Source organism: Globicephala melas, chromosome X, assembly GCF_963455315.2.
Source record: "Globicephala melas chromosome X, mGloMel1.2, whole genome shotgun sequence".
Lineage (NCBI taxonomy): Eukaryota > Metazoa > Chordata > Mammalia > Artiodactyla > Delphinidae > Globicephala > Globicephala melas.
In genome coordinates, this window is record NC_083335.1 from 56,354,517 (window position 1) to 56,381,647 (window position 27,131).

At 34.9% G+C, this 27,131-nt stretch overlaps 1 protein-coding gene across 8 annotated transcripts; it reads right to left on the bottom strand.

The window, feature by feature from the left end:
- Nucleotides 1-404: 404 nt before the first annotated feature.
- Nucleotides 405-25,348, bottom strand: ZNF711 (zinc finger protein 711). 8 transcript variants are annotated; one of them, XM_060292652.1, is made up of 11 exons: nt 25,199-25,348; nt 23,314-23,441; nt 22,114-22,202; nt 21,639-21,743; nt 14,553-15,125; nt 9,183-9,338; nt 8,346-8,483; nt 6,072-6,209; nt 5,158-5,205; nt 3,593-3,736; nt 405-3,066 (listed from the first exon to the last, which is right to left on the bottom strand). In XM_060292652.1, exons 4-11 carry the CDS (start codon nt 21,715-21,717, stop codon nt 1,889-1,891), a joined length of 2,454 nt encoding a protein of 817 aa, XP_060148635.1. In that variant the 5' UTR covers nt 21,718-21,743; nt 22,114-22,202; nt 23,314-23,441; nt 25,199-25,348; the 3' UTR covers nt 405-1,888. The 8 variants fall into 8 exon arrangements, with proteins under 8 accessions (XP_060148635.1, XP_060148636.1, XP_060148638.1 ...); XM_060292653.1 differs by having other exon boundaries at nt 22,109-22,202; XM_060292655.1 differs by having other exon boundaries at nt 5,158-5,202; nt 22,114-22,370.
- Nucleotides 25,349-27,131: the final 1,783 nt, after the last annotated feature.

Below are 27,131 nucleotides of genomic sequence, written 5' to 3' on the forward strand. Positions count from 1 at the left end.
CATTTGCAGAAATATTTCCCAAATACTTGATTTAATACTTTTCCTTTTGAATGTATATTGGTCTATTGGGAATATAATTAGATTCATTTTTCAGGATTGTGTTACTTAAGCAGGTTAAGAATTTTTAGTTTCCTCTGTAATACTAAGTCTCAAGTCTTAAGATGGGCAACTTTAAAGCATTCCATCACGGTTTTAGCAAAAACACAAAATTTTGAGGAATAATCATGCCATAGTCATCATAATTGTTTAAATTCCTAGCTCATGTTGTTAATGCACAAAATCCTACAAGACGCTAAACTGCAGACAAAATTGCCTAAGAGCAATTTTAAGTGAAGTCTTTTAATGAGGGACACTGCAACACAACTTTAAATAAACTCATAAAACCCTGAAGTGCAATAAATGCTTTTTATTGTATGCTCATTTCAATGAGTAACATTTAGAAATAATAATCCCACATAACAGTGACAATCTTATTTTACAGCGTGTACATCATTTACAATCACATGACACACAATTTTAGATTTCCAAATTTAATATTCTGAAGTTAAGAAAGATAAAAAATTTATTCTCAAGGAACTGATTCCTATCTGGTGCAAAAACAGAAAGGTGAACATTATTTAAAACACAAAGCCACAATATAGCATGAAGTAAAATTACATTTTAGTTATGTTTAACAGATGAGTGTAAACATGAAGCAACTAAAACTTTAAAATACACATCATATGCATTACATTTATGAACAGGATTTTCATTAAATTTCCCTAAACCTGCTTTTTATTTTAAGCGCCATGTTGATTTGCAGCATGCTAACATGAAGCATTGTTAAAGGGATGCATATTTTAAATTTATACACTGTAAACTGAATATCCACCTCCAAGTTCTATTGGCAGCATAGTGTTTTGTTAAATACCGCATAAATACTGCCTCATATTGAAAATTCATGTTAATAATATGGTATATAGATTTTAAAAATCAAAATTTTCAATAATGGCATAAAATTGCACCTTTAAACATTAGAGCAAGTAAGACTAGAACAATCATACTTGCTATGACTGTCCTAAAAAAACCTCTAAACATAATATTTAAGAAAACTGTGTTCTCTCAATGTAATCTTTAGATCATTAAGAAATATAGTGCTAACTTTGCAACATTACTGTTGCATCCATTTTAGAAAGCCACATTTGACTCAAATATACTTCTGTCATATATGCCACACTGAACAACAATCAACTTGAACATCAGAAAAAGGGGAACTTTAATCTTTAGACTTCAGTACAGAATGCTATATTTTAAACATCCTATCCTGTGTTAAAATCTTAGCAGCTCTGAAATTCTTTTAAATAGTATTGAATTAATCTAACCTGTTTTCCAGTGAAATTTCTTTTGATGAATACACAAAACTTTTGCCATTTCTGGAATTCAATTTCCAGGTACCATATAAAGGCTCAATGACTAAGTGACTAATGGATGACTGCATTTTATTTCCCCACTCCATTTCTAAAACGGCATAAAAGTGACGCTTGCGATAGCAAAGCATTGCTAAACTCCTCAATTAGATATGATCTTTTCAGAAACATCTGTCTCTAGTATGATCAGTCAAATAAAGTGGTTGTCTTTGCTCTTGCCCCCGTAGCTGAATTATGCTTATAATACTATTAAATAGACAATAAGGTTTTCTGCAACCATTCTATGGTGCTCCTTAAATTCTTTAATTTCAAAGGGCTATGAGATCCCCTCTCAATTCAAATATCTTAAGATCTTTAGTAAAAAGAATGTAAATTTATGATTTAATATCAAGCTTTGTAACCAGGTGAAACAGTTCATGAAATTATCTTTCCATGTAGCATGTCATATTTTCTAAATAGCTTCTTTCTTTATATTGATCTTATTACATAAGAGCCTCCTTGTGGTGCCTCATAATATGCTGATTTTTTTCTGATGGTCTTCGGAATCCCTTCTTGCAGAATTCACACCTGTGTGGATAGTCTTTTGTATGTATTGATATCACATGTCGTTTAAAGCCAGATGCATCTGTAGTGCTGTATTCACAATACTCACATTGGTAAATCTTCCTTCCAGTGTGAGTCTTCATATGCTTTTTGAGCTCATTTTGTTGTCTGAACCCTCTTTTGCACCTTTTACACTTCAGTGACTGATCCTTAGTATGAACTGAAAGGATATGACCACTAAGAATAAATGGATCTGATGTTTTAAAGTCACAGTGCCTACACTGATGAATCTTCCTACCCTTATGGATATCACTATGCTTTTTGAGCTCAGAAGGACGATGGAAACCTTTATCACAGACCTCACATTTGTGAGGAAAATCCTTAGTGTGGACAGATATGATGTGCCGCTTAAGGTCACTTGAGTTGGTGCTCTTATGGTCACAATGAGGACACTGGTGTGTCTTATGTCCTTGAAACAAATCCAGATGGCGTTGAAGTTCCCTCTCATCACCAAATGCTTGGGGACAATGCTCACATTTATATGGCAAATTGTTACCATGCTTAGACTTAATGTGAGTTTTCAAATTTGATTGATCTGCACACCTGAAGACACAATACTGACATTGATATGGCTTCTCACCAGTATGGGTTCTCATATGCTTCTTGAGTTCAGAAGGATGTCGAAAGCCCTTCCCACACTCAACACAAACATGAGGAAAATTCTTGCTGTGAACAGCCAGTAAATGTCGGTTTAACAGTCCTTGTTCTGCAGTTTCATAGTCGCAGTATTTGCACTTGTGCATCTTCGGCTCCTTGTCTCTTAATATAAGTTTATTTGAACTCAATGGACTAGCCTCTCTGTATCTTCGTGTGTATTCCGTAAATTCATGGGTTTTGTCAACTTTGTTTATAAGTTTATGGCTTTCTAAGTGGTTATGGAAACTCACTTTCTTGTTAGTTGTAAAGTCACAATCTGTACACTGATATTTTTTTCTCATCAAATGATCAGGATGATTCTTCATGTGTCTTTTCAAGAATCCCCTGGATTTAAACTTTTTCGTGCAAATATGGCAAGGGTATACTGTCAGGGGCTGTCCATCAGGACCTATTATAACAGCTAGATTAAAAACAACAACAACAACAACAAAACAAAACAGGGAAGTTGTGAAATTTGGCCAGACTGTTTTAAAGTTTTACCACAAAGGCGGCAAAATTAGCTGACATTCACAATGTGAGAACTGTACTAGTAGAATAAGATCCCGTAAGATAAAATGCACATTGAAAGCAATTTATAATAAAGTAGCTCACTAAAAAGTAATGAGCAGCACTCTACTATAGACTATTCACCTGCCAAAATGCTATATCACATGCACTTTGTAAACTAGAAATAGGCACCCTTTATTGTTAAATCAACCTGAAAATTCTCTTTAAAAACATCATTTGGGTAAAAAGCAAACAAGCACAGTTTTATTAAATACCAGTAGAACATTTAAAAAACCCCAACTATTTAGATCAAACACAAGTAGGTACATGGGAGTAGGACTAACTACACTACAAACAACTGGCATATTCTTGGGTTACAAAAAATACTACTGCATTTCAAGTAATTATAATATTCATCGAGTAATGTATTAGTATTTTACCTGTTTGCCACTGCCTCATTTCTCCCCTTCTCCTCTTCTTAGCTTTTTGTTTAAGTACTTTATTTGTATTAATGCTATCACAAATTTGAAGGTATTGTGCTGCTGTACTACTTCTGTTTTCTAATGTTGAGTCCAAAGTATTTCCTGGAAAAAAAATCGATACACTATTAAACTACATATATTTATACTTTTTTGGTTTTAGTTAGAGGAATTAGAGAAGACATGGCATTCAGTTGCCATTGCAGTACTAAATTTCACAAAGTACACCCATCTTCTCCTTCTCTGTCTTTTATACTCTTACACACACGTGTATATGCAAATACTTTAAATACGATACCATGTGGAAGTAACTTTAAAATATCCCAATTTATTCATCCTAAAGGAACAAACTGATAAGGTGAATGAAACATAAGAAACTGAATTTTATGATCCTAAACAAAATCTTGACATCAGATCAATTTCTCATTGATGAAGGCTGATGAAATTAAAGAGATTTAGCAAAGAAATTTACACATGTCAGTTATCCAGTACAATCATGGTAACTGTAATACATGACAAACAACAGATTTCTTGTATTTATGCTTTAGAATAGTTTACTTAATGTTAAAAGTATTAAGATTGATTTTTTTTTAAGTGTTAAGATAAAAGTGGCAGGCAATCTACTGCAATTTCAGTGGGATCAGTGTATATGGAATAAAGTACTTAATAAAATCTCAGTTCTCACAGTCTCTTGTGTTATGCAATTTAGTTTAAAAATGTAGCCCTAAGAAACTGTTTAGCTTAAATGCTGTGATATATATGCCTCTCATTAATTCCCCTGAAATCTACAGTTAGAGAGTCAAATACCTCCTAAAGATAGAAACAAAATAGACACTTTATCATTAGAAAAAGTCTCCTTGTGTAAGAAAATAAAAAGAACTATCAACCATGGAATAAATAACACTATATGAAGTGTATCAAAACTAAAAAAGAAAAATTTACGCTGACACATGAGCTTTATGTAACAGCTATATAAATCTACTGGTTGCCATAGAAATTAAAAAAATAGTTCCATCCCAAGGAAGACATTAACAAGTGGTTGATATCATGGGCAACTTTTACTTTCATGTCAGAGTAATTTCTATTTTATAATTTTTTCCATAGTAACTTTTTTATGGCCCATGTAGTAAGTGGCCTGATATTTGTATCTTGAGGTAAATCTATTTTTTTAATTTTAATTTTTTATTTTTTGGCCATGCCATGTGGCATATGGGATCTTAGTTCCCCAACCAGGGATCAAACCCGTGCCCCCCTGCAGTGGAAGGGTAGAGTCTTAACCACTGGACCACCAGGGAAATCACGAGGTAAATCTAAAATGAACTGCATTCACAGAATAACACACGCTATGTCTCTATATAAATTAATCAATTTCCCAAGGAGGTAAACTCTTCTAACTAACTAGATATGACCAGGCAAGTAAGAGTCTAACAAATGGGTCTGTACACACAAACTAATAACTCTGTATCTACCAAGCAGTACACAAAACCAGCTACTTAACTTACATCTCACATATAATGCTCTCTCACCTGATGACTGACAATCTTCATACCTTCGAGAAACTCTTCTTTCATCTCCTTAAAAAAAAAAAGGCTAATTAAAAACTGATAGACTGAGTATAATGATTACTAGTAGATCACATCTTAATCTACAAAATCTTACTTTGATCACCGTTCCTTGGATTAAACTTTTTTGTTGTTGAGTTCTTCCACTCCCATAGATTAGATAATATCACACACTGAAAATAAGGGCTGCTGTCAGCATACTTTGAACTACTAACATCTAGGACAACCTTACTTTTCAAATAAAACCTGGGTAGATATTTCCGCAGAATACCCTCAAAATTGAAGATGCTCAATAAATGACTGTTGAATGAATGAATCTTTGGAAAAACCAAGTAAAGATAAATTAATGCATTTGAACAACAAAATTTTTCAAAGTAAAGAGTATACCTGGACCATCTTGTAAATTAAGTAAGAATGAGATAAAATAGAAAGGGAAAAAATAACTTGATAAATTTACCTTTCATTACGTACTTCCTAGAAGAGCACACTTGGATTTCTGTTCCTTTTCAAAACCCCAATATCTTATTATTTGTGGTGTTAAAACATAAAATAAGTTTTTCCAAAAGGGGAAGGATCAATTTTCAAAGGATATTCCTATTTTAGAAAAATAAAACTTTTTATGGCACTCACTTATACATGTAGGATTTAAAATAAATCCTACTGAAAAACAAAATGCATTAAGCAAGGTTCATTGTAAATAACACAAGATATGTGGTACAAAAATTATGTAAGTAACTAGAGATGAATCAGTCCACAGCAAAACATTTTATAGTATTAGCCAACTCATGGGGGCATTAGCACAGCATATTTAATGACCTAAAGGCTGATCAAATAGATATGTTATGTACTTATCAGGTGAAAAAATGCCAGTGTCCTACCATATGTCGCAGCCCAGACAACAGGGACAATTGTTTTATTAACATCAGAGTCCTCAAGCTGAGTCTCAGGGAGAGAAGTTCCTTCCTCTTCCCCTACAATGACTTCCATGTAAACTTCATCTGCTATTTCAGCGCAACCTAAATTTTAGAAATAATTGCTTGTTTATAACCCCAAGTATTTAATAAATGGGTAAAAATTTCCAAACGATTATCTTTCAACTTTCAAGATTTCAATTTGGTTAATTTAAAAATTACATTAGGCACTTTGCAGGCTGGTGCCACTAGGAAACAGTAATTTATCAAAGTTCTTATCCTCCTCTTAAAACCTAGTCCTACGAAAATGACTTCTAGATTATATAAAACGTGCGCTTGAAATATATTGACTGATTTCACAGTCCATTGGGCATTAGGAATTTATAAGAAAAGCTGTATTCCATAATTCTGCCTGACAGTTCTTCAGAACTCAGAAGGCATTTCCCATAGAATCAGTACTAAAAAGCGGTCCATGCTATCCCACATGTAAATTAAATGCAGTACTGTATGTGCAGTGAAAAATTGTCAAAAATATTAGTAATTGAAAAAGAATTAAAAATGAAAGTAAAACCATAATATATGGTTATAATATAAAATGCTGGTGGCTCAAGGCTATGTGGACACCCATTAAGAGGCAGGATTTTCAGAGACCCTACTGAAGACAAAAGCGTTAAGTGAGACATTTAAAAAAACATAGTATTAGTGTAAAAGAATTTAAACCTAGAAGGTCAGTAAGTATATTTTATGTGAAATAATCCATTTGGATTTGAAGTGTTAAGTAGAAAATTGGCTTGAATTTATGCTTTTCCTTTGATTCACATACTGGGATTTTCTACTAAATTTTTTTTTCTTTTTTTGGCCGCGCCGCGAGGTGCGGCATGCGGAACTTCCCCAACCAGGGCTCAAACCCATGCCCCCTGCAGTGGACGCATGGAGTCTTAACCACTGGACCACTAGGGAATTCCCTACTCACTACTGAAAAAATGTGGAAAAAATGTGGGGAAAAAGTATCCCTTTTCTCCTAGGTTTCCCTTCTTTCAATTAACCAGAAGGAAACATTGGTCTAAGTTTTGCACATCCTTATGGAATTCTGGCATCAGCTAACCTAACCTTCAGTCTCCTGACCAATGAGCAAAACAGAAAAGAAATAATCTAGAGACCAAATAGAAATTAATTCTTTTTCTCTCTAACCAAATCCTCTAGACTCATTTGTTTTGACATTTTCAGCTGTGGTATATTATTCATGTTTGTTTGGGATTGGAATTCAGCTCCCTATGACTTCTAGGGGAGGAAATTTGAGGAGTGGGGATCATAGTGCAGTATAGGTAAAGCTAACTATTATCAAGGTAATGCACTGAAGTGGAGGCTCTTGCTCTTCTAGGGCAAAACAAAGTCATTTTTGTCTCAGCATGGCAAGAAGACAGAAAAAGCCTTAAGGAAGGGCTGCATTCCTACACTGAGGTGAGGAGAAAGTAGGAAGAAAGTAAAACATCATAAGGAAATGTGTACCATGGCAGGAAAGGAAATGTGAGGAGCTTTTTACTCCCTGTGGTACTCAGCCGCAAGAAACCTTAAACAGCAACTACTTGGAGACCATCAACGGCATAATAAGTAAAAATCCTGGTGGCTTGACTTGGAAGAATACTTACTCAGCTAATCTCTCAGTGGCAGAAGGAAAACAAACAGCTAGCCCTTCTACTGCTAAATTCAGAGAGAGTTCAACAGTGCTCACTGCCATGTACAAAGATTACTGACAGCAGAGTTAGGCAGACATGAGTTCAAATCCTATCTTCCTCATTTAATACTGGAATGGCCTTGGGCAACTGCTTAATTTCCCTGAGCACTTTCTCCTTCCATAAAACAGGGCTAATACCACCTACCTCAGAGATGAATTATGAGAATTAAATGAGATAATACATATGCAACATATTCAATAACACACACAAAGTAGATTCTCAGTAATTCCCTACATATTTGTGGGCTATCCTAAAGTCAGGAACCATATTTAGCTGATCTCTGTATCCCTAGTATCTCAGACACAGTATTTTACGTTTGCTCATTTGAACAATACATGCATGCACGGATTGTCAAAAGGACCCTTTTCCTTTAAATTAATTATAGAGAAGGGTCAGATTTATTTTATTGAATTTTGTTCCTATGTAGTGCTTGAATATGAGATTGTTTTTTTTTAAGAATGCATGATGACTACTGATAAGTCACTACAGTGCCTTTTTTCCTTACTGATATCATCTTCTTCTTGAGAAGAATCTTTAACTGCCATGTAAACCATCTTCTCCCGCTGCATTCGGCTCTGGTCAAGCACTCCAGCTACAGAATGCCCATTGGTGTACTCACTCTCTGTGACAATTTCCGTTCCACCTTAAAAGTTAAAACATGTATCAAAATCAGTAAGTATCATGGAATAATTCCCTAAATTAATAAGAAGGATACATAAAAATATTTTCCTTTAGAAAAATATTCCCCCTCAAATATTCAAACATAAAGTTCTAAGTGTCAAGAGAATTTTCTTATAAATTGCACTTTAAATTTTCAGTCATCACTAAGAAATAACAACAAATGTTAACACTTACATTACACTTGTATATGCCAAGCACTATTTAAGTCTTTTACATGTATTTACCCATTTAATCCTCACAATAGCATTATAAGGTAGTTACTACCATTATGGCCATTTTATGGATGAGGAAACTGAGGCAGAAGAAGGTTAAGTAATTCACCAAAGACCACTCAGCTAAATGGAAGAACTAGGATTAAAATCCAAAGCACCCTGCCTCTAGCCTGCCCTTAAATACTCATAATTTCCTTCTCTAAACCAAATCCCCTCCACTCATATGTTTTGAAATTTCAACTGGAATCTTCTACTCAAGTTTAAAAATATCTAAGATGACTTGTTCTCTATCCGTGATTTATATTTATATATAATTTTTAAATATTCCATCCCCAAAGAAACCTTTTATAAGAGTTGCACTTTGAAGGCAATATTAGAACTTAGTCTCCAGAAAAGAGAAGTTCTAATTCTTAACCATTATAGCAATAAATTAAAATTATTATTTGTACCTATTTCAACGTCATCTTCAGCCTCAGCTTTAAATATATACACTTTTATTACTTCTGAACCAAATCCATCTTCTTTAACATCTTCTTGTGAACCATCACTGCTGATTTTTAATGGTGTGTTCCCCATATGCTCTAATTTTTCCCCAACATCATCCACTGTAAAATATAAACGGGAAACTGTTTCAGTCAAAAAGTACCATTGACATTTAGTCGGTGTTAAGTATTAGTGCAATGTGAAATAATGTGTTAACCACCTACCCACTATATTCAATTAATGACCTATTATGCAACCATTAAGAGTGGTATATTTCATGAAAAAATGTATACAAGACAGATATACTACATGATCGTAATTATATAAAAGACATAATCACAGATTTCAATTTATGTATATGAAATACTCTTAACCATACAGCTTTAATTAAAGTGGTTTGGGAAAAGATTAAATAATCTTCCATTGCATTCAACATTTTAAGCTAAATCCTAACACCAAAATTAATAACAAAAATTACAACATAAAATATATAGTACTCATGAAATAAGCTGACATAAACAATTCCCAAATTAAATAGCAGTATATCTAAAACCAATTAACATATAAAATCTAGTATTTAAAAAAGAGAAAATAGAAAACACTTGAATTATTTTATAAAAAGGGCTTTTCAGAAATCATGAAAATAAAATCTTAGTAAATACTTTTAATTCTTGTTGAGTCAATGGAAGGCTACTTCAAATCAGAAATTTTGTATATTTCCAGGTTTACCATTGTATGATTTGCTTCAAATCATATATAAAATAAAGCAACAATAATTACTTACATTTTAAGTATACTTAAAAATTTGATTCTTTAAGAATAGCATTTAGTTTCAAGTGAATACTGTGCATAAACTATGCAATGAATACATTATATTCATAAAGTTTGCTCTTTGAACATAAATATTAAACAATATACTCCCCCAAAGATTATATGCCTACCATTTTTTATTTCAATGCTTGTCCTGTCCCCATAAAAACTGAAATGTAACCTAAACTGAAAATCTGCTCCTCCCTACTATATGTATCATAGTATCATATATGAAACAAAATCATGAAGACTTGACTATATCTAAACAATTCCAGAGCTACTGAAAACAGAATAAAGTGACATTAAAAAGTTTTTAACTCAGTACTCTTAAAATATGAATTTCAGTAAGATCTAAATGGGTCAAAGTCTAGATTTTCTCTACCTCAGTTTCAAATTTGATACATGCAAATTCAAAAATATTCCTTTGGCCTTTCAAAATGGTGAAAACACCAGAATTTCAGAAATTCTTCTTACAATGTAAAACTACTTTAACTTTGTGGTTAAATATAAATGATTCCACATTATTTAAGAGTTCAAATAGTTTATTGTCTATGAAAGAGAGTACCTAAATGATCAAAATAAACAGAAAAAAATATTTTCATTCCATCATAAACCTAATTCTGTTAGTACTTTTTTGGCAAATATTTTTTTCACAATGGGACAGATTAAAATGAAAGAAAAAAGGATGAGGAAGAATCTGATATTACTGGTTTTTAACAGCCTCTCTTTTAAAATACGTTGAATAAAACAATGAGATCATTAAAAAAATTAAGAGGCAAGTTAAGTCTTCAGAAAAAAAGTACTTTCTCATTCTTGGAAATAAAGACATAGGATATAAAACACTCAAAAAGTGTCCAAAATATGAATTTCTTAGGTTGGACTAACAGTAAATTAATGAAAAAAATACTCTCATCTGATAAATACTACTTTATTACACTTCAATGGTTAAAAGTAATCAGAGTTCCTCCTGGGATAAACTGAATTAAAACTGTAATTCACAAAACTAAAGCTCATGAAATGAAATAGACATTTGTTTGGTCATTTCTCAAAAGTTTTGTACCATAATTTTTGCTTTAAGTATTGAAATTACTGGTGCTATTCTGATTCCATTTACACCTTTCCTCGAGGTCCACAGTTTAATGCATCCATTATTTTCTACTTAATTAGATTCCTCAGAATGAACAATTTTGAAATGTATTGAGTAATTAAACTTGTTCTGTATTTTAAGTTCATAGAAGATGATAAAGTTATTAAATATGTTAGTGTACAGTTTTAAGAGATAAACCATCAACTTCACCAAGATTTATTCTATACCCTTTGTTATAGAAAGTACAAAGTTAACAAAGATTTAACAGGCAATCAACAGATTTTAGAAATAGATCCTCAAAGACTCTTCTTTACACAGATAATACTCAAAATACCCAAAATTCAAGCTTAACCTTTTTGTTATAAGGCTTACAACATTCAAGTCCCACGGTGTTGTTTCCCAACCCACATGACATCCCAGCCAGTGATAAGTGGGTAATAGTATATAAAACGCAGAATTCTACTGGTGCTAAATATAACATTAAAACAGGAAGGTGCGGGGTGGGATGAATTGGGAGATTGGGATTGACATATATACACTACTGTGTATAAAATAGATAACTAATGAGAACCTACTGTATAGCACAGGGAACTCTACTCAGTGCTCTGTGGTGATCTAAATGGGAAGGAAATCTAAAAAAGAGGGGATATAGGTATACGTATAACTGATTCACTCTACTGTACAGCAGAAACTAACACAACATTGTAAAGCAACTATACTCCAATAAAAATTTTTAAAAAAAAACAGTAAGGTGCATTATTTGCCAACCCTACAAAGTTTGCTATCGTTCAATATTCTTCTATAGCCCATTGGTACAATTTGATTAAAATTTCATTTTAGCAAAATGTACAGTATAATATTTCTTTTAAACACTAAGTAGGCTTTTTACTGTACCCCTTTCATGTTACATCTACCAAAATTATATGGTGAATATGACATCAGTAAAGACTACTGCTGACCCTTGAACAATGCAGGGCTTAGGGGCACTGACTCTCCACATAGTCGAAAATCCATGTATACCTTTACAGTTGCCCCTCCGTATCCGTAGTTCCGCATCTGCAGACTCAATTAACCTCAGATTATGTGACACTGTAGTATATATTTATTGAAAAATATCTTTATATTAGTGGACCCACACAGTTCAAACCTGTGTTGTTCAAGGGTCAACTCTGTATTGATGTACCACAGGGATGGGGTGAGGCAATGTGTAATGGATCCGTATTATGCAATGATGAAACAAACAAAAACTAGTAATATTTAAATTACAAAGGTATTCCATTCCCAGCTGTATATATCCAAGACATCTGAAAACCTATGTGCACAAAAACTTGTACATGAATGTTCAGAGCAGCATTATTCATAACAGCCAAAAAGTGGAAACAACCTAAATGTCCATCGACTGATGAACTGATAAATAAACTGTATATCCATATAATGAAATATTACTCATTAATAAAAAGGAATGAAGGACTGATGCATGCTACAACATGGATGATCCTTGAAAGCATTATACTAAGAGAAAGAAGCCAGACACAAAAGGCCATATATTATATGATTCCATTTACATGAAATGTTGAGAACCGGCAAATTATAGAGAAAGAATTTCGATTAGTGGTTGCCTGAGGGGTGAATGGAGTGGCAGGGGTGATTGCTCAAGGGTATGGGGGTTTCTTTTGGGGGGAAGAAAAATTCTAGAACTGATTATGGTGATGGTGATACAATTCTGTGAATATATGAAAAACCACTGAATTGCACACCTTTAATGAATGAATTGTATGGCATGTGAATTATATCTCAATAAAGCTATTATACTAAAAAAAAATACAAAGGTGTTAACTTTTCTCTTTTACCCCTGAAATTGGTGAGGTTTCATGACCGCTCCCATAATGACCCTACCAATATGTTTTGCTTTATACAAAATTATTTTCCTGGAAGAAATAAAAACTGATTTTATAGGTAAAAAAAATAATTTGAATGCATTATATTGGTTCATTATTTAAAGGAACCTCCCTTCTCCGGTGAAGCTTTTCATAAAGCAAATCATCACCCAGAAATGTTTTGAGGGTGTTAGGTATTTTTAAAGAAAAGCACACCTGGGATAACTTTAGACAGATACAGTTATCCTATATTAATTTCCAAGTTACTTAGCACAAGTGGAAGAGCCTAACCAACTGCTAAGATAAAGAAATTGTGACATTTGGTCTGAAAGTGGAAAAATCTCAGATGCACCTCAGAGACTGAGAGAAGACAAACTCAGCTGCTGATAAGATTTCCTTACAGGAATAGTTAGGGATTTAGGAATAAGATAACAGTCTGTTTTAAGTCTTCAATTTTATCCCTTGAGTAGTTTGAAGATATCTTGGGGAAAAAACAGAGGACTTTTAAAATTACCATTGAGACATTTCAAGGCAATTTATTCTCTAACTCCTGAAAGATTCAATGGTCAACAGAAACCAAGAGGTAAAAAAATGAATTAAAGATTAAGTGATGAAGAAAAAAAGGGAAAAACTAAATAAAATAAAATAAATGAAAATGGTTAAAAAGAGTAACTAGTCTCAATTTGAATATTCTAACCATTATAAAAAGTTAGGGATCTGGGTGGCAAGAGAATGAATGATATAAAAAATATTTAATTTTTGTATATTCTATTTTCTAAAATAAAAAATTATTTAAGTTTTAAAGGGATTTTTTAAATAAAGGAATGCCTTCAAATTTTATAAAGAATAGACCCACTTCTTCCTCAAGCTCCATCAATAACTTATCGTGAGATTTTTATTATTGTTGCTGTTCAGGCAAACTTACCACTTAAAATGAGAATAAGATATTTCTATCTTCCTCATTCAGATAGAATGTCTTAAGGACATCGTAAAGCAGTCTGAAATAAATATGTTTAAAGTATTTTTGCATGGACTATAAAGACACATATATAGACAACAGAAAACAAACATAGGCAGAACTGTAGAACACAATCTGAGTTGATTATTTACTTTTCAAGTATTTAATTCAAAAAACTAATCACACATTTCTTAACATACTATGCTTAAACTCCTAAGCAAAACTGAACTGACATCTCCAGTACCTGTCATATTAAAAAGAAAGCAGTGGTTGCATGAAATAAACTTCCCATTTTGAAATATATATATTTACCATTAAAATATTGCGTCACTTAATGTTCTTTTTGAACCTTCCAAATCTGTATTTTTGTTCTAAGATATTAATAAATTGCATTATTTTACTCCATTGTGGGTATAAATTTTCATAAATTAAAAACATGAACAAATTCAAAAAAGCATCTCAACAACACAGCTTTGAAAAAATTATTTTTCAAAAAGATCACCCCCATGACTTTTATTGAATAGATCCCCATCTTAGAAAACCTGTCGGTGTTATACATAAATCAGTTTCTACCAAGTAATTATGGACTTTAAGTTTCACTTACAAGATATCATTAAGTAGTCTTCAGAAGTGCTCTTGACATCGACATCATCATCATCATCATCATCATCATCATCATCATCATCATCTTCAGTTTTAATAGTAACTGTAGAACCAGGAACACCGCCAGCTGCTTGAATCACAGTTTCTGTATCTGAATTAGTTACAAGAACCTCCTCTGATACCATTGTGGGAGAGTCAACTCCTGAGACACAATCTTGGACCACATGTTCTAAGTGTCCATCAGGACCAGTAACAAGGTCAGCCACAAAAACCTGCTCAGGTACTCTAACAGTTTCTGTAATTAGCTCAGACGTCAAGATGTGATCACTGTCATCTTCCTCTAAATCTTCTTCAATAGCAACATCAGCCTCAAGTACGGCTTCAGGAACAATTACACCTTCTGTTACTACATCAGTCTCGGTGATGATATCAGGCCCATGGACAACTTCAGCTGCGAGACCATGATCAAGAGTTATCCCATCGTCTGTGACAACATCAGAAACTAATACAGCCTCAGGAACTGAAACAACAATATGGTCTCCATCGATATGCGCAGTACCAGCCATTCCAGCCACTACAATACAAACAATTATCCAAAAAAAGTAAAGTTATTTTATTAATTAAAAGTACTGTATGTATATATCAGATGACATAAAATAGTTTTTAAATATGAAACAGTCCTGGGCAAACTATCATTTTAAAGAACCACTGACAATTTAACTGTAATAAAAATCATCACCAACCAGGAACTGGGGTGGAGATGGGTGAAAACAATATTAGTAAAATCTAAATTAAGACCTTAAAAATAATGTACTTTATTTTCAAGTAAAAAAAAAGCTACAATGAGATATCACTACACACCAATTAGAATAACTAAAATAAAAAACAATAACACCACAGGTTGGTGAGGATGCAGAGAAACTGGATCTCTCATACGTGATGGCAGCAGCCACTCTGGAAAATAATTTGCCCAGTTTCTTATAAAAACATGTGCTTACCAATACAACCTAACAACTGTACTCTGTGGCATTTCTCCCACAGATATTAAAATATGTTTACACAAAAAGCTATACATAAATATCCATAACAGTGCATAGTAGCTATTATTTCTAGTAGCAAAAAACAAAAATACAACAACTCAAATGTCCTTTAGCAGGTAAATGGTTGGTTAAGCCAACTCTGGCACATCCTTACTATGCAATACTACTCAGCAATAAAGAAAGGGACAAAACTATTGATACATTCAACAACCTGAATCAACTGCTAGAAAATTATGCTGCATGAAAAAAGTCAATTACCAAAGGTTACTGTACTGTATAATGTATAAATGGAATCATCTATATAACATTCTCAAAATTCTAAAACTATAGAGATGGAGAACAGATTAGCAGTTGCCAAGGGTTGGGGTGTGTGTGACTATTTTGGCATAGCATATATATGGAGATGGAGCCATTCTGTATCTTCATTGTGGTGGTGTCTACACAAATCTATATATGAAATAAAACTGCATAGAACTATATACACTCTCACACACACAAATGGCGAAAACTGAATGAGATCTGTAGTCCCATTAACAATAATGTACCAATGTTAATTTCCTGCTTTTGATACTGTACTACAGTCATTATAAAGATGTCACCATTGGAGGAAGATGAGTAAAGGGTATACAGGACCCTATATACTATTTTTTCTACTTCCTGTGAGTTTAACATTTCAAAAAATTAAAATTAAAATAAAAAGAGCACACAAACATAAAAGGTTGCTAATATGTTAAATTGAGTTAATAAAATATGACAAGCTTAATACATTAGAAATACATATTATAAACATAAAAGTCCCTGAACTTCTTTATTGTACAAGAATTACTATATTCAAAAATGGAAAGCATCCTTTAACATCTGATTTGAGGAGAAAAAGAACCAACTCATTTTAGGCAAAGATTTGGTTTATTTAAAAAACATACATACAAACTCTAAATTGCATTAAATTCTAAATTAGTAAATCTGCAGGAATAAAGTTTTAAATAACGTTTTTCTTGAGCAGCACGGTAAACACCAACTCCTACCCCCCTTGTAAATACTGTAAGAGTGTAAAATTCCTTCATAAGTAATTCTGTTACATTCTCCCTGAGGTGGTATAGTAAACAAATTAACAGAGTTTGTGGACCAGGTTACAACAAAATTACCTACATGAAATAATCCAGTACAAAGCCTTTTCTTCATAATGATCACTTTCTATACAGTAATACCTGAAAGAGTACCATTTGTTATACACTGTTCACTATTATTAACCAATTCATTATGGAAGTTTGTTAGCAAGTTAGGATGGAGACCAGTAAACACTACTAATACCCTAACACATCAAAAAATAAGGTGAGAAGGGAAAAGCTGCCTTTCAGGATTATATTCCTTTCAACCCTTCTGTAGCCTTCTCACTATTCTCAAACTCTCACCTAAACCACCATATTACCCAAAAGGACACAGCCTCAACCTTGAAAATCTGGTAGACAAAGGGAGTACGTACAGAACAAGTACTTTCTATTCACTTGTTACTCCACTGGCCATTTTTGGAGACAGGGAGAAGGTGAGGGTTCAAATTTAGTATTCAGCCAGACTGGAAATATGGTTTTTACCAGGGAAAAGTTAAATGTTAACCCTATAAAATTCACAGGATTGCAATTCTATGTATATGAACAATGAAATTAGTATTTTATAAAATCTTTTCATAAGTTAGACTTAAAATATGGGAAATCTCATTTATTTTAGAACATTGCTGGAGAGTAGTTTGGTTTCTGAGAATAGACACTAGGGAAGGATGGAAGGATAGAATAATGCTAGTGCTGGCTTGGGTTCAGATTAATCTGTTTGGGAGGGTTCTAAGAAGAAGGAATAAGTGTTTTTTAGTTTACCTAGTCTTTAACTCTAGCAGGAAATTACAGGTCAAAATAAATCAGATCTAAACCAAAAAAAATCCAAACATCCTTGTTTGCCCTGAACTAAATAATTTAAGGATCTTAGACCAAGAATTAATGGGTTCCTCACAGGGTATTGGCACATTACTCAGACCAAGATCCAAGATGTCTTTTATTAAATTTTGCACTTTCCTCTTATCAACTCATCTGTTAGATTTCACTGACTTTCTAAACAAAGTCACTTATTTTAGCTATACTCTAGCTATATTTATTGAGTACTATGCACCAAGCAACCTAATACTTTTACATATATTATCTCATTTAAGCCTCAGAACTCTGTAATAAGGTGAGTGTTATTATCCCCATTTTAAATATGAACAAACTATGGTTTAGAGAGATTAAATAACCTTGCCCAGACAGGAATAAAGACGCAGACCTACTAGAGAATGGACTTGAGGATACGGGGAGGGGGAAGGGTAAGCTGGGACAAAGTGAGAGAGTGGCATGGAAATACATACACTATCAAACGTAAAATAGATAGCTGTGGGAAGCAGCCGCATAGCACAGACAGGGAGATCAGCTCCGTGCTTTGTGACCACCTAGAGGGGTGGGAGAGGGAGGGTGGGAGTGAGGGAGACGCAAGAGGGAAGAGATATGGAGGTATATGTATATGTATAACTGATTCACTTTGTTATAAAGCAGAAACTAACACACCATTGTAAAGCAATTATACTCCAATAAAGATGTTAATAAATAAATAAATGAATAAATAAATAAATAAATAAATAACCTTGCCCAAGGTTCAAGCTGGGAACTGAACTCATTGTTTTACTCCAGACTGGCTTTTTTTTTAAACTTGCCTAAATGAGGAGAATAGAATTTACTTATTCTAGAGACTATTTTTTAAGGAATTTATAGGGCTAATCAAGTGAGTAACTACTAAAGGAAGAGTTTGAAAGAGAAAGAATAAGAAGACCTACCATAGAGTCACTCGTTTAAAATTTAAGGCATTTAGTAAGCAACATTAAAGGGCATTAAAATTTATCTCACTAGGTAGCAAATTATAAATGATATGAAGAACTTTTAAAAAGTGTGAAATCAATTAGATAACCAGATAACAGTAAGAAACAAGTCATTATTTCAAGCATTTCCTTTTTTACTAAAGTTATTTAATTTAAACGTGAATACCTGGAATTTCACCAGGACAGCATAAAATTTGGTATTTGTTGGGTCCATCTTGGGCCACCATCTAAGGTTTTCTGCTACTTAAGTCCCAAAGCAATATGGACTCTTTTCAGCAATAAAAACTTAAACAACAATTAAATTCAATGGCACAGACTCCAAGGGCAACTATTACACTGAGACACGCACAAGTTATTACATAAATCATACTACTGTAAAATTTAAACTCTAAAGTATCCTTCAAAAGAAACTGGTCCAATAAACTTCTCAATTAAATTAATAGTTCAGATTCTTTTTCTTTTTTTTACATCTTTATTGGAGTATAATTGCTTTACAATGGTGTGTTAGTTTCTGCTTTATAACAAAGTGAATCAGTTATACATATACATATGTTCCCATATCTCTTCCCTCTTGCGTCTCCCTCCCTCCCACTCTCCCTATCCCACCCCTCTAGGTGGTCACAAAGCACCGAGATGATCTCCCTGTGCTATGTGGCTGCTTCCCACTAGCTATCTATTTTACGTTTGGTAGTGTATATATGCCCATGCCACTCTCTCACTTTGTCACAGCTTACCCTTCCCCCTCCCCATATCCTCAAATCCATTCTCTAGTAGGTCTGTGTCTTTATTCCCATCTTACCCCTAGGTTCTTCATGACATTTTTTTTTCTTAGATTCCATATATATGTGTTAGCATACGGTATTTGTTTTTCTCTTTCTGACTTACTTCACTCTGTATGATAGACTCTAGGTCCATCCACCTCACTACAAATAACTCAATTTCATTTCTTGTTATGGCTGAGTAATATTCCATTGTATATATGTGCCACATCTTCTTTATCCATTTATCCGATGATGGACACTTAGGTTGCTTCCATCTCCTGGCTATTGTAAATAGAGCTGCAATGAACATTTTGGTACATGACTCTCTTTGAACTATGGTTTTCTCAGGGTATATGCCCAACAGTGGGATTGCTGGGTCATATAGTAGTTCTATTTGTAGTTTTTTAAGGAACCTCCATACCGTTCTCCATAGTGGCTGTACTAATTCACATTCCCACCAGCAGTGCAAGAGTGTTCCCTTTTCTCCACACCCTCTCCGGCATTTATTGTTTCTAGATTCTTAATATAGTAGCCATTTCATATTAACCAAAAACCTTACAGAATTTAGAGATCCTGAGCCACACAATGTGTTTACTTGGCTAGGTCTACCTATGTATGCTAAACTCTTATGTTTCACAAGTATAATTAATTTATGGCATTGCAGATATCTAAGTTTTGATGTTAGCAAAAATTTAAAGAGAATGTATCTAATTTCTAATCAATTTTTAGAATTTGGGAAGCTTAGTATTAGATAAATAAGGGATTAATTAAACCTCAAGACATTGAGGAGGAACAGTGGAAAGAAAGGTAAGAGGAACACCAAGCAAATATTCACCAGCACCAATCAGACATTTTTTTCACTCTTTGAAATGAATCAAGTTTTACTTGCCAATGGGCAACTTCTTCAGGAGTGAGGGTGGTTCTGGCACTTTACCAGATACTACAGGGTAGGTAATATTTTGTATTAAATGGAGAAAATACTGCCTTTCTTCCATTTAAAAATATCTTACTTTTAAAAGGTAAAAAATTAAAGTTGAAATTTCAACCAAAACTTAATTTATCACACTGAATTTCAAGTGTTCCAGAATTTGAAAAACTATCTCTAGTAAAGAATTCACAAAATTATTTGTGAAATCTCTTATGCTTCAGCCTTTTGTCCTTCTTCTAGAGTTTATTCCTATACTTTTTTTTCACATAAAATCACTTCTAAGTCATCAATAATCAACACAACTCACTTCTGACTCTTTCAGCAGAATAAATCCATAATTCCTTTCTATTTCATGAACTACACAGTCATCTCGATTCCCACCATATTAAATCTTAATCTACGCATTGCACCTTTACCATCAGACAGAAAGGTCAAGGAATCAGAGAACTGGGGAGGACATTAAATGTTTTCTAGTCCAACCCCTTCATAAAAGTGAAATATGTAATTTGCCCATTTACACAGATAATTTAATAGGCCTGCCAAGACTAGAATCTAGTTCTTCTGGCTCTCATTACTGTGGGCTTTACAACAGAGGACAAAATAACATATTCAACCATATTATCTGAAAACAGTAGGAGCATTTTCTTAACTGAGTAAAGTATCACTTGTTGTAATCCCCCATTCCTAATTTCATCTTTAACAATTCCACAGTATCTCATGTTTCTGTTTACTTTTGGTCCCAATTTACCATTTATCTTTTTTACTCTCATTCTGATCTTTTCTTTAATTCTTACCACTCTATGCCCGCCTCTTACACTTCAGATACCTCTCTCTTCTATCATTCAGACTGAACCTGTCCAAATTCAGTTTCTTTGTTGACTGTCAAGCGAGTCTTATCATCTTCATCAAAATGACTACTGTTAAGAGGCTACTGAAAAACTTGGCCACAAAAGTAGGGAATTTTTTTTTCAAAAAAAATAAAAAGGTAATGCTATTAGTAACAACTTTCTGAGGATATGGCATCAGAATATAATTAATCACTTAATGCAAGATATTCCTCTATCACTATATAAGCATCTAACTAACTTCTTTGAAATGACTGAAGTACTTCCTTTTTCAGCTTTATTAACAATGCAACTTAAAATGTATTTTATATTTTAATATTTCCTACACATGAGAACTGATGCAGGTATTTATGCAAACTGAGTTTTTCATTTCCAATGACATATTACCACTATATTCCAAGTTTCCTTACCTCAACCTTCCCACAAAATTATAAGAATGATTTTATCTAGACTACTGACAAATCGCCTTACTTTAAGAAAATAAGCCCTACAAATGTATTTTCCTGGCAAAAGAACAATTTTTCATTGTAATTTCTCCCCTTCCCCAATACAGTTTTGATATTTAGTATGTTCTGACTTTTAAAAAAGAAAGAAAAAATATAACAAAGAAAATGCTTTACCAAAATCCTGCATAATCATGGTATGTGCCATTCTAGAGTCTGATGTGTGCAATCCAAGACTTCCACCACCTGAATCCATACTTAGCAAAGTTCATTCACAAATCTCTGTAAAAGAAACGGTTTTAAAAATAGTTTAAATACATTTAGGCCAAAGTCAGTTGCTTTGAGAAAATGATGCAATTGAAAATGTGCCTCTCAACCAGGTGTGCAAATCTTATTACAAAGGAAAACAAAACAAGCAAAAACCTTGATTAGATGCTTTACGTGACAACCATAAATAAAAGAAGGGTCAAATGGAAGTAAACCAAAGATAATGGAGAATAAGCACAGTAAGGGTGATGAGCCATAGGGAAGTGAAAGAAGCAAGCAAAAGAACAAAACTGTAGCACTGAGGTTCCACTTAAAATGTTATTAAATAAGAAGAAAAAAGAGAACAAGATGACAACAGGCAATAGTTGGGATATTTATACATTACTAGAGGACTCAGGTGTCTAGTATTAGTGAATTTCATCCAGTGGCTCTCATCCATTTCTTCCAGACCCAGCTCAGCTCTGCAGCGTAGTTCTGCAGATAAACGTGTGTTTCACCTCTGGCTCCCGGGGTTCTACTTATAATGTAAAATGTTCTATCCCAGTTTCCCTGGAGTTCTTTGAGCCAGTAAGGACGTCTGGCCTTATTTTACTACATTCTCTTGTCTCACAGTTTTGAGGACTCATGAAACATGACTGCTTCCTAAATATAGTGGAGATAAGATCAATCACATACAAACATTTAGTAAATTGGTTCTTTCAGAATATCTTTTACTTGTAATTGTATGACTAATTTTTTTCATTAATGATTAATAAAGTCACACTAGCCTCATGCTAGTTTTGAAAGCAAGGGCTCAACCTATTTTATTTCAAATGACTTATCCTATATTTAAGATCACCAGATCGTATGGAACCTAAAGTCAGGTTCTGTAACTCAACGTATTTCTTACAACTACATGTATACTTTGCTTTCAAACATAAGATTCTAAGTAAATCAACCAAAAAGTCTGTCAATTTTATACAACATTTCCTCATTTTTAGTTAGGAATGTTTAATAAATTGGGCTATACCACACAAAAGATGAGGTTGCATCATTAAGTTTTAGAAACTTTTAGAAAGCTGCCATGTAAGACAACTTAATCTATCCTTAAGTACCAGAGATCACTAAGATTTTTTCCCTTGTCTCAAAATTTGATAGGTGTAAAAGAGGCAAGAAAGGCTCACAGAGTAATCTTTATTAACATTTGAGTCATGTATATCAAAATTCTACAGCAGTAGGTTATTTATCTGTATATTAAAATGATTCTAACAAAATTACTTCATGTGTGAGCAAAATTACAAATTTTTAGAAACTCTTAGCTATATTTCTCTATATTTTTTCAAATACCACATTATTTTCTGCCTTCAAAATGAAGTCAAGAGGGGCCAAGAGAGTTCACAATAAACTACCTGGGGTTTCAGAGAGATAAATTAAAATGCCATAAGGACTTATTTTTAACATTTAAAACAGTGTACTATTCCAAATTTAATTAGAGTAATTGCTTTCTTTATCACATAACTAATAGAACAATTATAGATGTCTTTAAAATGTTTTAACACTTAATTTTAATTATTAAAGATAAAACATTAAGTAATTTGTTAATCACCTTAATATGAGTATCCTGAAGAAACTGTTGATTTTCTTACATATTGTAAAATAAAATCTGCAGCACTTTCTTTTTGTTATTTTTCCTTCTGAACTACATTACTTTCTTTGGAAAAACGTTCTTTTTACCTATTGTAAAAATACATTCACAATTAGATATTTTAAAACATTTTAAACCAAATCTCTTACACAACTTAAGAATTTTTCTTTACACTTTAATGTTCAGGGTGAGATTAGGAAGGGTTCATATGCTCAAAACTGCTAATCCAAAAAGCAACCGAAGGGATTGCAACAGAAACAACTACCTAAAACGACATAAGCAACGTTATTTCACTTAGAATTCGACCACCTGATTAAACCAAAATCTTCCCTAAAGCATATTTTAATAATCACTAGCAATACCTTATTTTGGAAAGTAAAAGAGAACCAACCAAGGGCAAGCCTTACCCTTGCCAAATTCATAGAGAAAAATCTGCACTAGTGCTCAATGAAGTGTAAAAATTTTAACACACAGTGCAACTATTACGGGAAGTATCACACTGCAAGAATACCAAATAAATAAATTGGAGCACCTTTTTCCCATATAGGAAGTTTCAATAAGATCAATAATGAATGAGGTATGAGAACAGCAGTGTGTTAAGGATTCAACAGCCAATAGATAGCTAGGCTTCTCAGTCTTCTCAAGAGTGTATCTCCCATCCTTACTGAATGGAGGTACCCACCAAGCACTCTTCAAGTAAACATCTTTCCATAAATATGTGGGGAGCAGAAATCACAAAACAAAAATCAAAACAAGACAACCCCACCCCCACATTTTACTCTCATTTGTCTCCTCGTCTCCTCTAAACATAGTTCACTCAGGACCTAGCTTCTCAATAATGTAAATAGGGTGAAGGACAGGAGAGAAATCCTAAGGCGGCAGAGCAAGAGAATGTGAAAGTAGTATTAGCAGAGATAGGAGACAAAGGAGCCCTGGCAAGTAGCAGTATTGCAGCTTTGGACGCAGCCCTCTTCCCGCAGAAGTCTCCCTTTCTCATGATCATGCCAAGTTTCAATCATTTTGAGCAGAATGCACACATGTGCCCTCCCATATATTACCCATCTGCCTGGATCTTCAACCAAACAAGAGAACCTTCGCAGTGGAAAGTCAAGAGAGCGAAGAAACAAGAATACCCTTACCCCTCCTCCCGCACTTGGTGCAGCGGTCGCCACCGCTGCTACCCACGCCGTGCTGCCCAACCCCTCATCCTCCTCCTGCTACCTCTGCCCCGCTACACGGGAGACGGCGGCTGGGAACCAAAATGGTGGTGTTTTAACGGAGGCGACAGTTGCCGCACACGGCCCCCCACCCCCACCCCAGGCTCTGACGGCTCCCTAGCCCCTAAAATGCCCGATTCGGTGCCACCTTCTCGCAAACGCCGCCATCCCTCGCGCGTTCCAAGGTTACCATTCGCGGCAGGCGGGGGGCGGGGGCGAGGTAGGGGCAGTGCAACCGAGAGGAATATTGCGGGGCGGGGGTCGCCGAGAGAAAATGCCAGGGGGCCGCCGCATTCTTCACTTCACTGTTTTGTTTTCCGCCATTTTCCCGTCACCCTAAACCACCGACGGCCTCCACGACGGCTCTCGCCCCCGGGGGCTCTGGCCTTGGGGAAGAACGGATCGGCTGAGGGGGAAGTAATTCTCTCAATTCCTCCAGCCACCCGCTGCTGCTGAGGAGAAACACTGTCTGCCCGAGGGGGAGGGAACGCTTAGGGACTAGACGCCACTTCCATTGTTCCCTTCGTCCTACACTACACGCTGGGTGGGAGCCTCTCCTCAACTCACGCTAACGACACTGAGCGCAGCGGACCCGAGTCCCTCTACTTTCTCCTCAGGAGTCTCCTTACCTGCAGCCGCTACCGCCAGTTGGCTTCTGACCGCGCTCCGGATTTCTGCGGGGGGCGGCAGCTGTGGATCCGTAAGCTCCTCACATTCGGGTTTCCGAGGTTCCGCAGCTCGAGCCAATCACAAGCTACTCTGCGTCTGGGAGGCGCGCCGCCTAGTCCTCCTTTATATAGCGGCTGACTTGCTGAGGTTGCATTACGTCACGCTCCCCTTGCTGCAGGGTAGGGGGCCGAGGGAGGAGCGCGCACGCGCGCGCGGTCGATCCAGAAGCCCGCGCTGGGTTTCTGCCCGGAGACCCCGCGGACTTGCAAGCCGGGGCTGTGCCACCGGCCGAGACCCAGTGCGCAAGCCTCGATCTTGGCGCGACCCTGAGGAGTTTCCGTGGGAAGATTTTCTATTTTCCAGGTTTCTCAAAGGAGAGGAAGAGGGGGAGGGGGAGAATTAATATCTGAATGGCCACTCACTGAACCTCTCATAGATGTTGGATACCGTTAAGAAAAAATCGGCCCTACCCTCGAGGATTTGACCAATTAGGCTGACCAGAGTGATAAGAGGTTTACCTCCCCAAATGAAACCCTTGTGTGTTTTGCAGTTTCCCTCCTTCATTTCTTTTATATTTCGTAATGGTAGACAATTCGATGAAGAAAGTAAAGTGAAGAAAAGCATAGAAGGGAAAGGTGGACAAAGGACCTAAATGAAGTGAATATTAAATATCTTGAATGTGTCACTTTCAGCTTGTGTCTGAACAAAATGGGAGAACAGTGAGAAATTCAGTGGTGAAAGGTGGGGAAAAGAGTGATGCGATGTGACTAAAAGGTTGCATTTGCAAAGGGCCTTATGTTCTGGAAATTTAGCTTTAGTACTATGAGCATTTGGAATGAATAGCAGAGTTTAAGGAGGGAAAGGGTATGATCCTTAAAAAAAAGAAAAAGAAAAAGTAACATTACCTTTGCCTAAATAATTTGAATATTTTACAAATAAAACGTTATTTTTCTCCATCAGCTAGATATTTTCTCCATGTCTCTATAACCTAATATACCACTAAAGGTTTTGAGAAAAGTAAGAGACACGGTGTGAAAGCCCTGGAACAGTATCTGGCTTATAGAAGACCGGGAGTCTGCAAACTGTCTACGTACAGAGCCAAGTAGTAAATATTTTAGGCTTTGAGGGCTATAGGGTCTCTGTCACAACTATTCAATCTGCAGCTGTAGCCCCAGTGCAGCCATAAACAGTATGTACACAAATGAGCATGGCTGTGCTCCGTAGAACTTTATTTATGGGCACTGACATTTGAATTTTGTCATTTTAAAGTGTCTTGAAAAATTATTTTTCTTTGAATGTTTAAAAATTATTTAAAAATGTAAAAAAATTCTTAGTCTCAGGCCATTAAAAATACAGGCAGCCGTCCAGATTTGGCCTGTGCACAATAGTTTGCTGACCCCTGTAGGTATTACTTGTTTACACTTTTATTTTCCCTCCTAGATGAAGAAAGGTATTTTTATGAGTATATTCCCATCCATGCTGTGTTTCTGCATTGGATACCCTGGCAAATACTATTTGAAAGGTCTTCTCCCAGTGACAATTCCAATAGGCGACATGGAAAAATCTGAGAAAGATGTGGGGTTTCTACATTAAAAACCTTTGTGAACAGTACATTGTGGTAGATAATTTTTAAAACCTGAAGATCATCCTTGCTCTTCTCTCTTTCTCCAAACACCTCTTCCATCAAATTGTCCTGAGACTTCTACTTCCTTAATATCTGTGTAATTCATCCAATTTTTTCCATTCCTAATATCATTACCCTATTTGGGTTCATATCCCTTCTTACCTGGATTACTGCAACACCTTCCTAACTTGTTCATCTGGTCCATTTGCCATCAAATCCTGAAATCAAAAATCACCAGATCAGAAAAATATCTCAAATAAAGCTTCCTG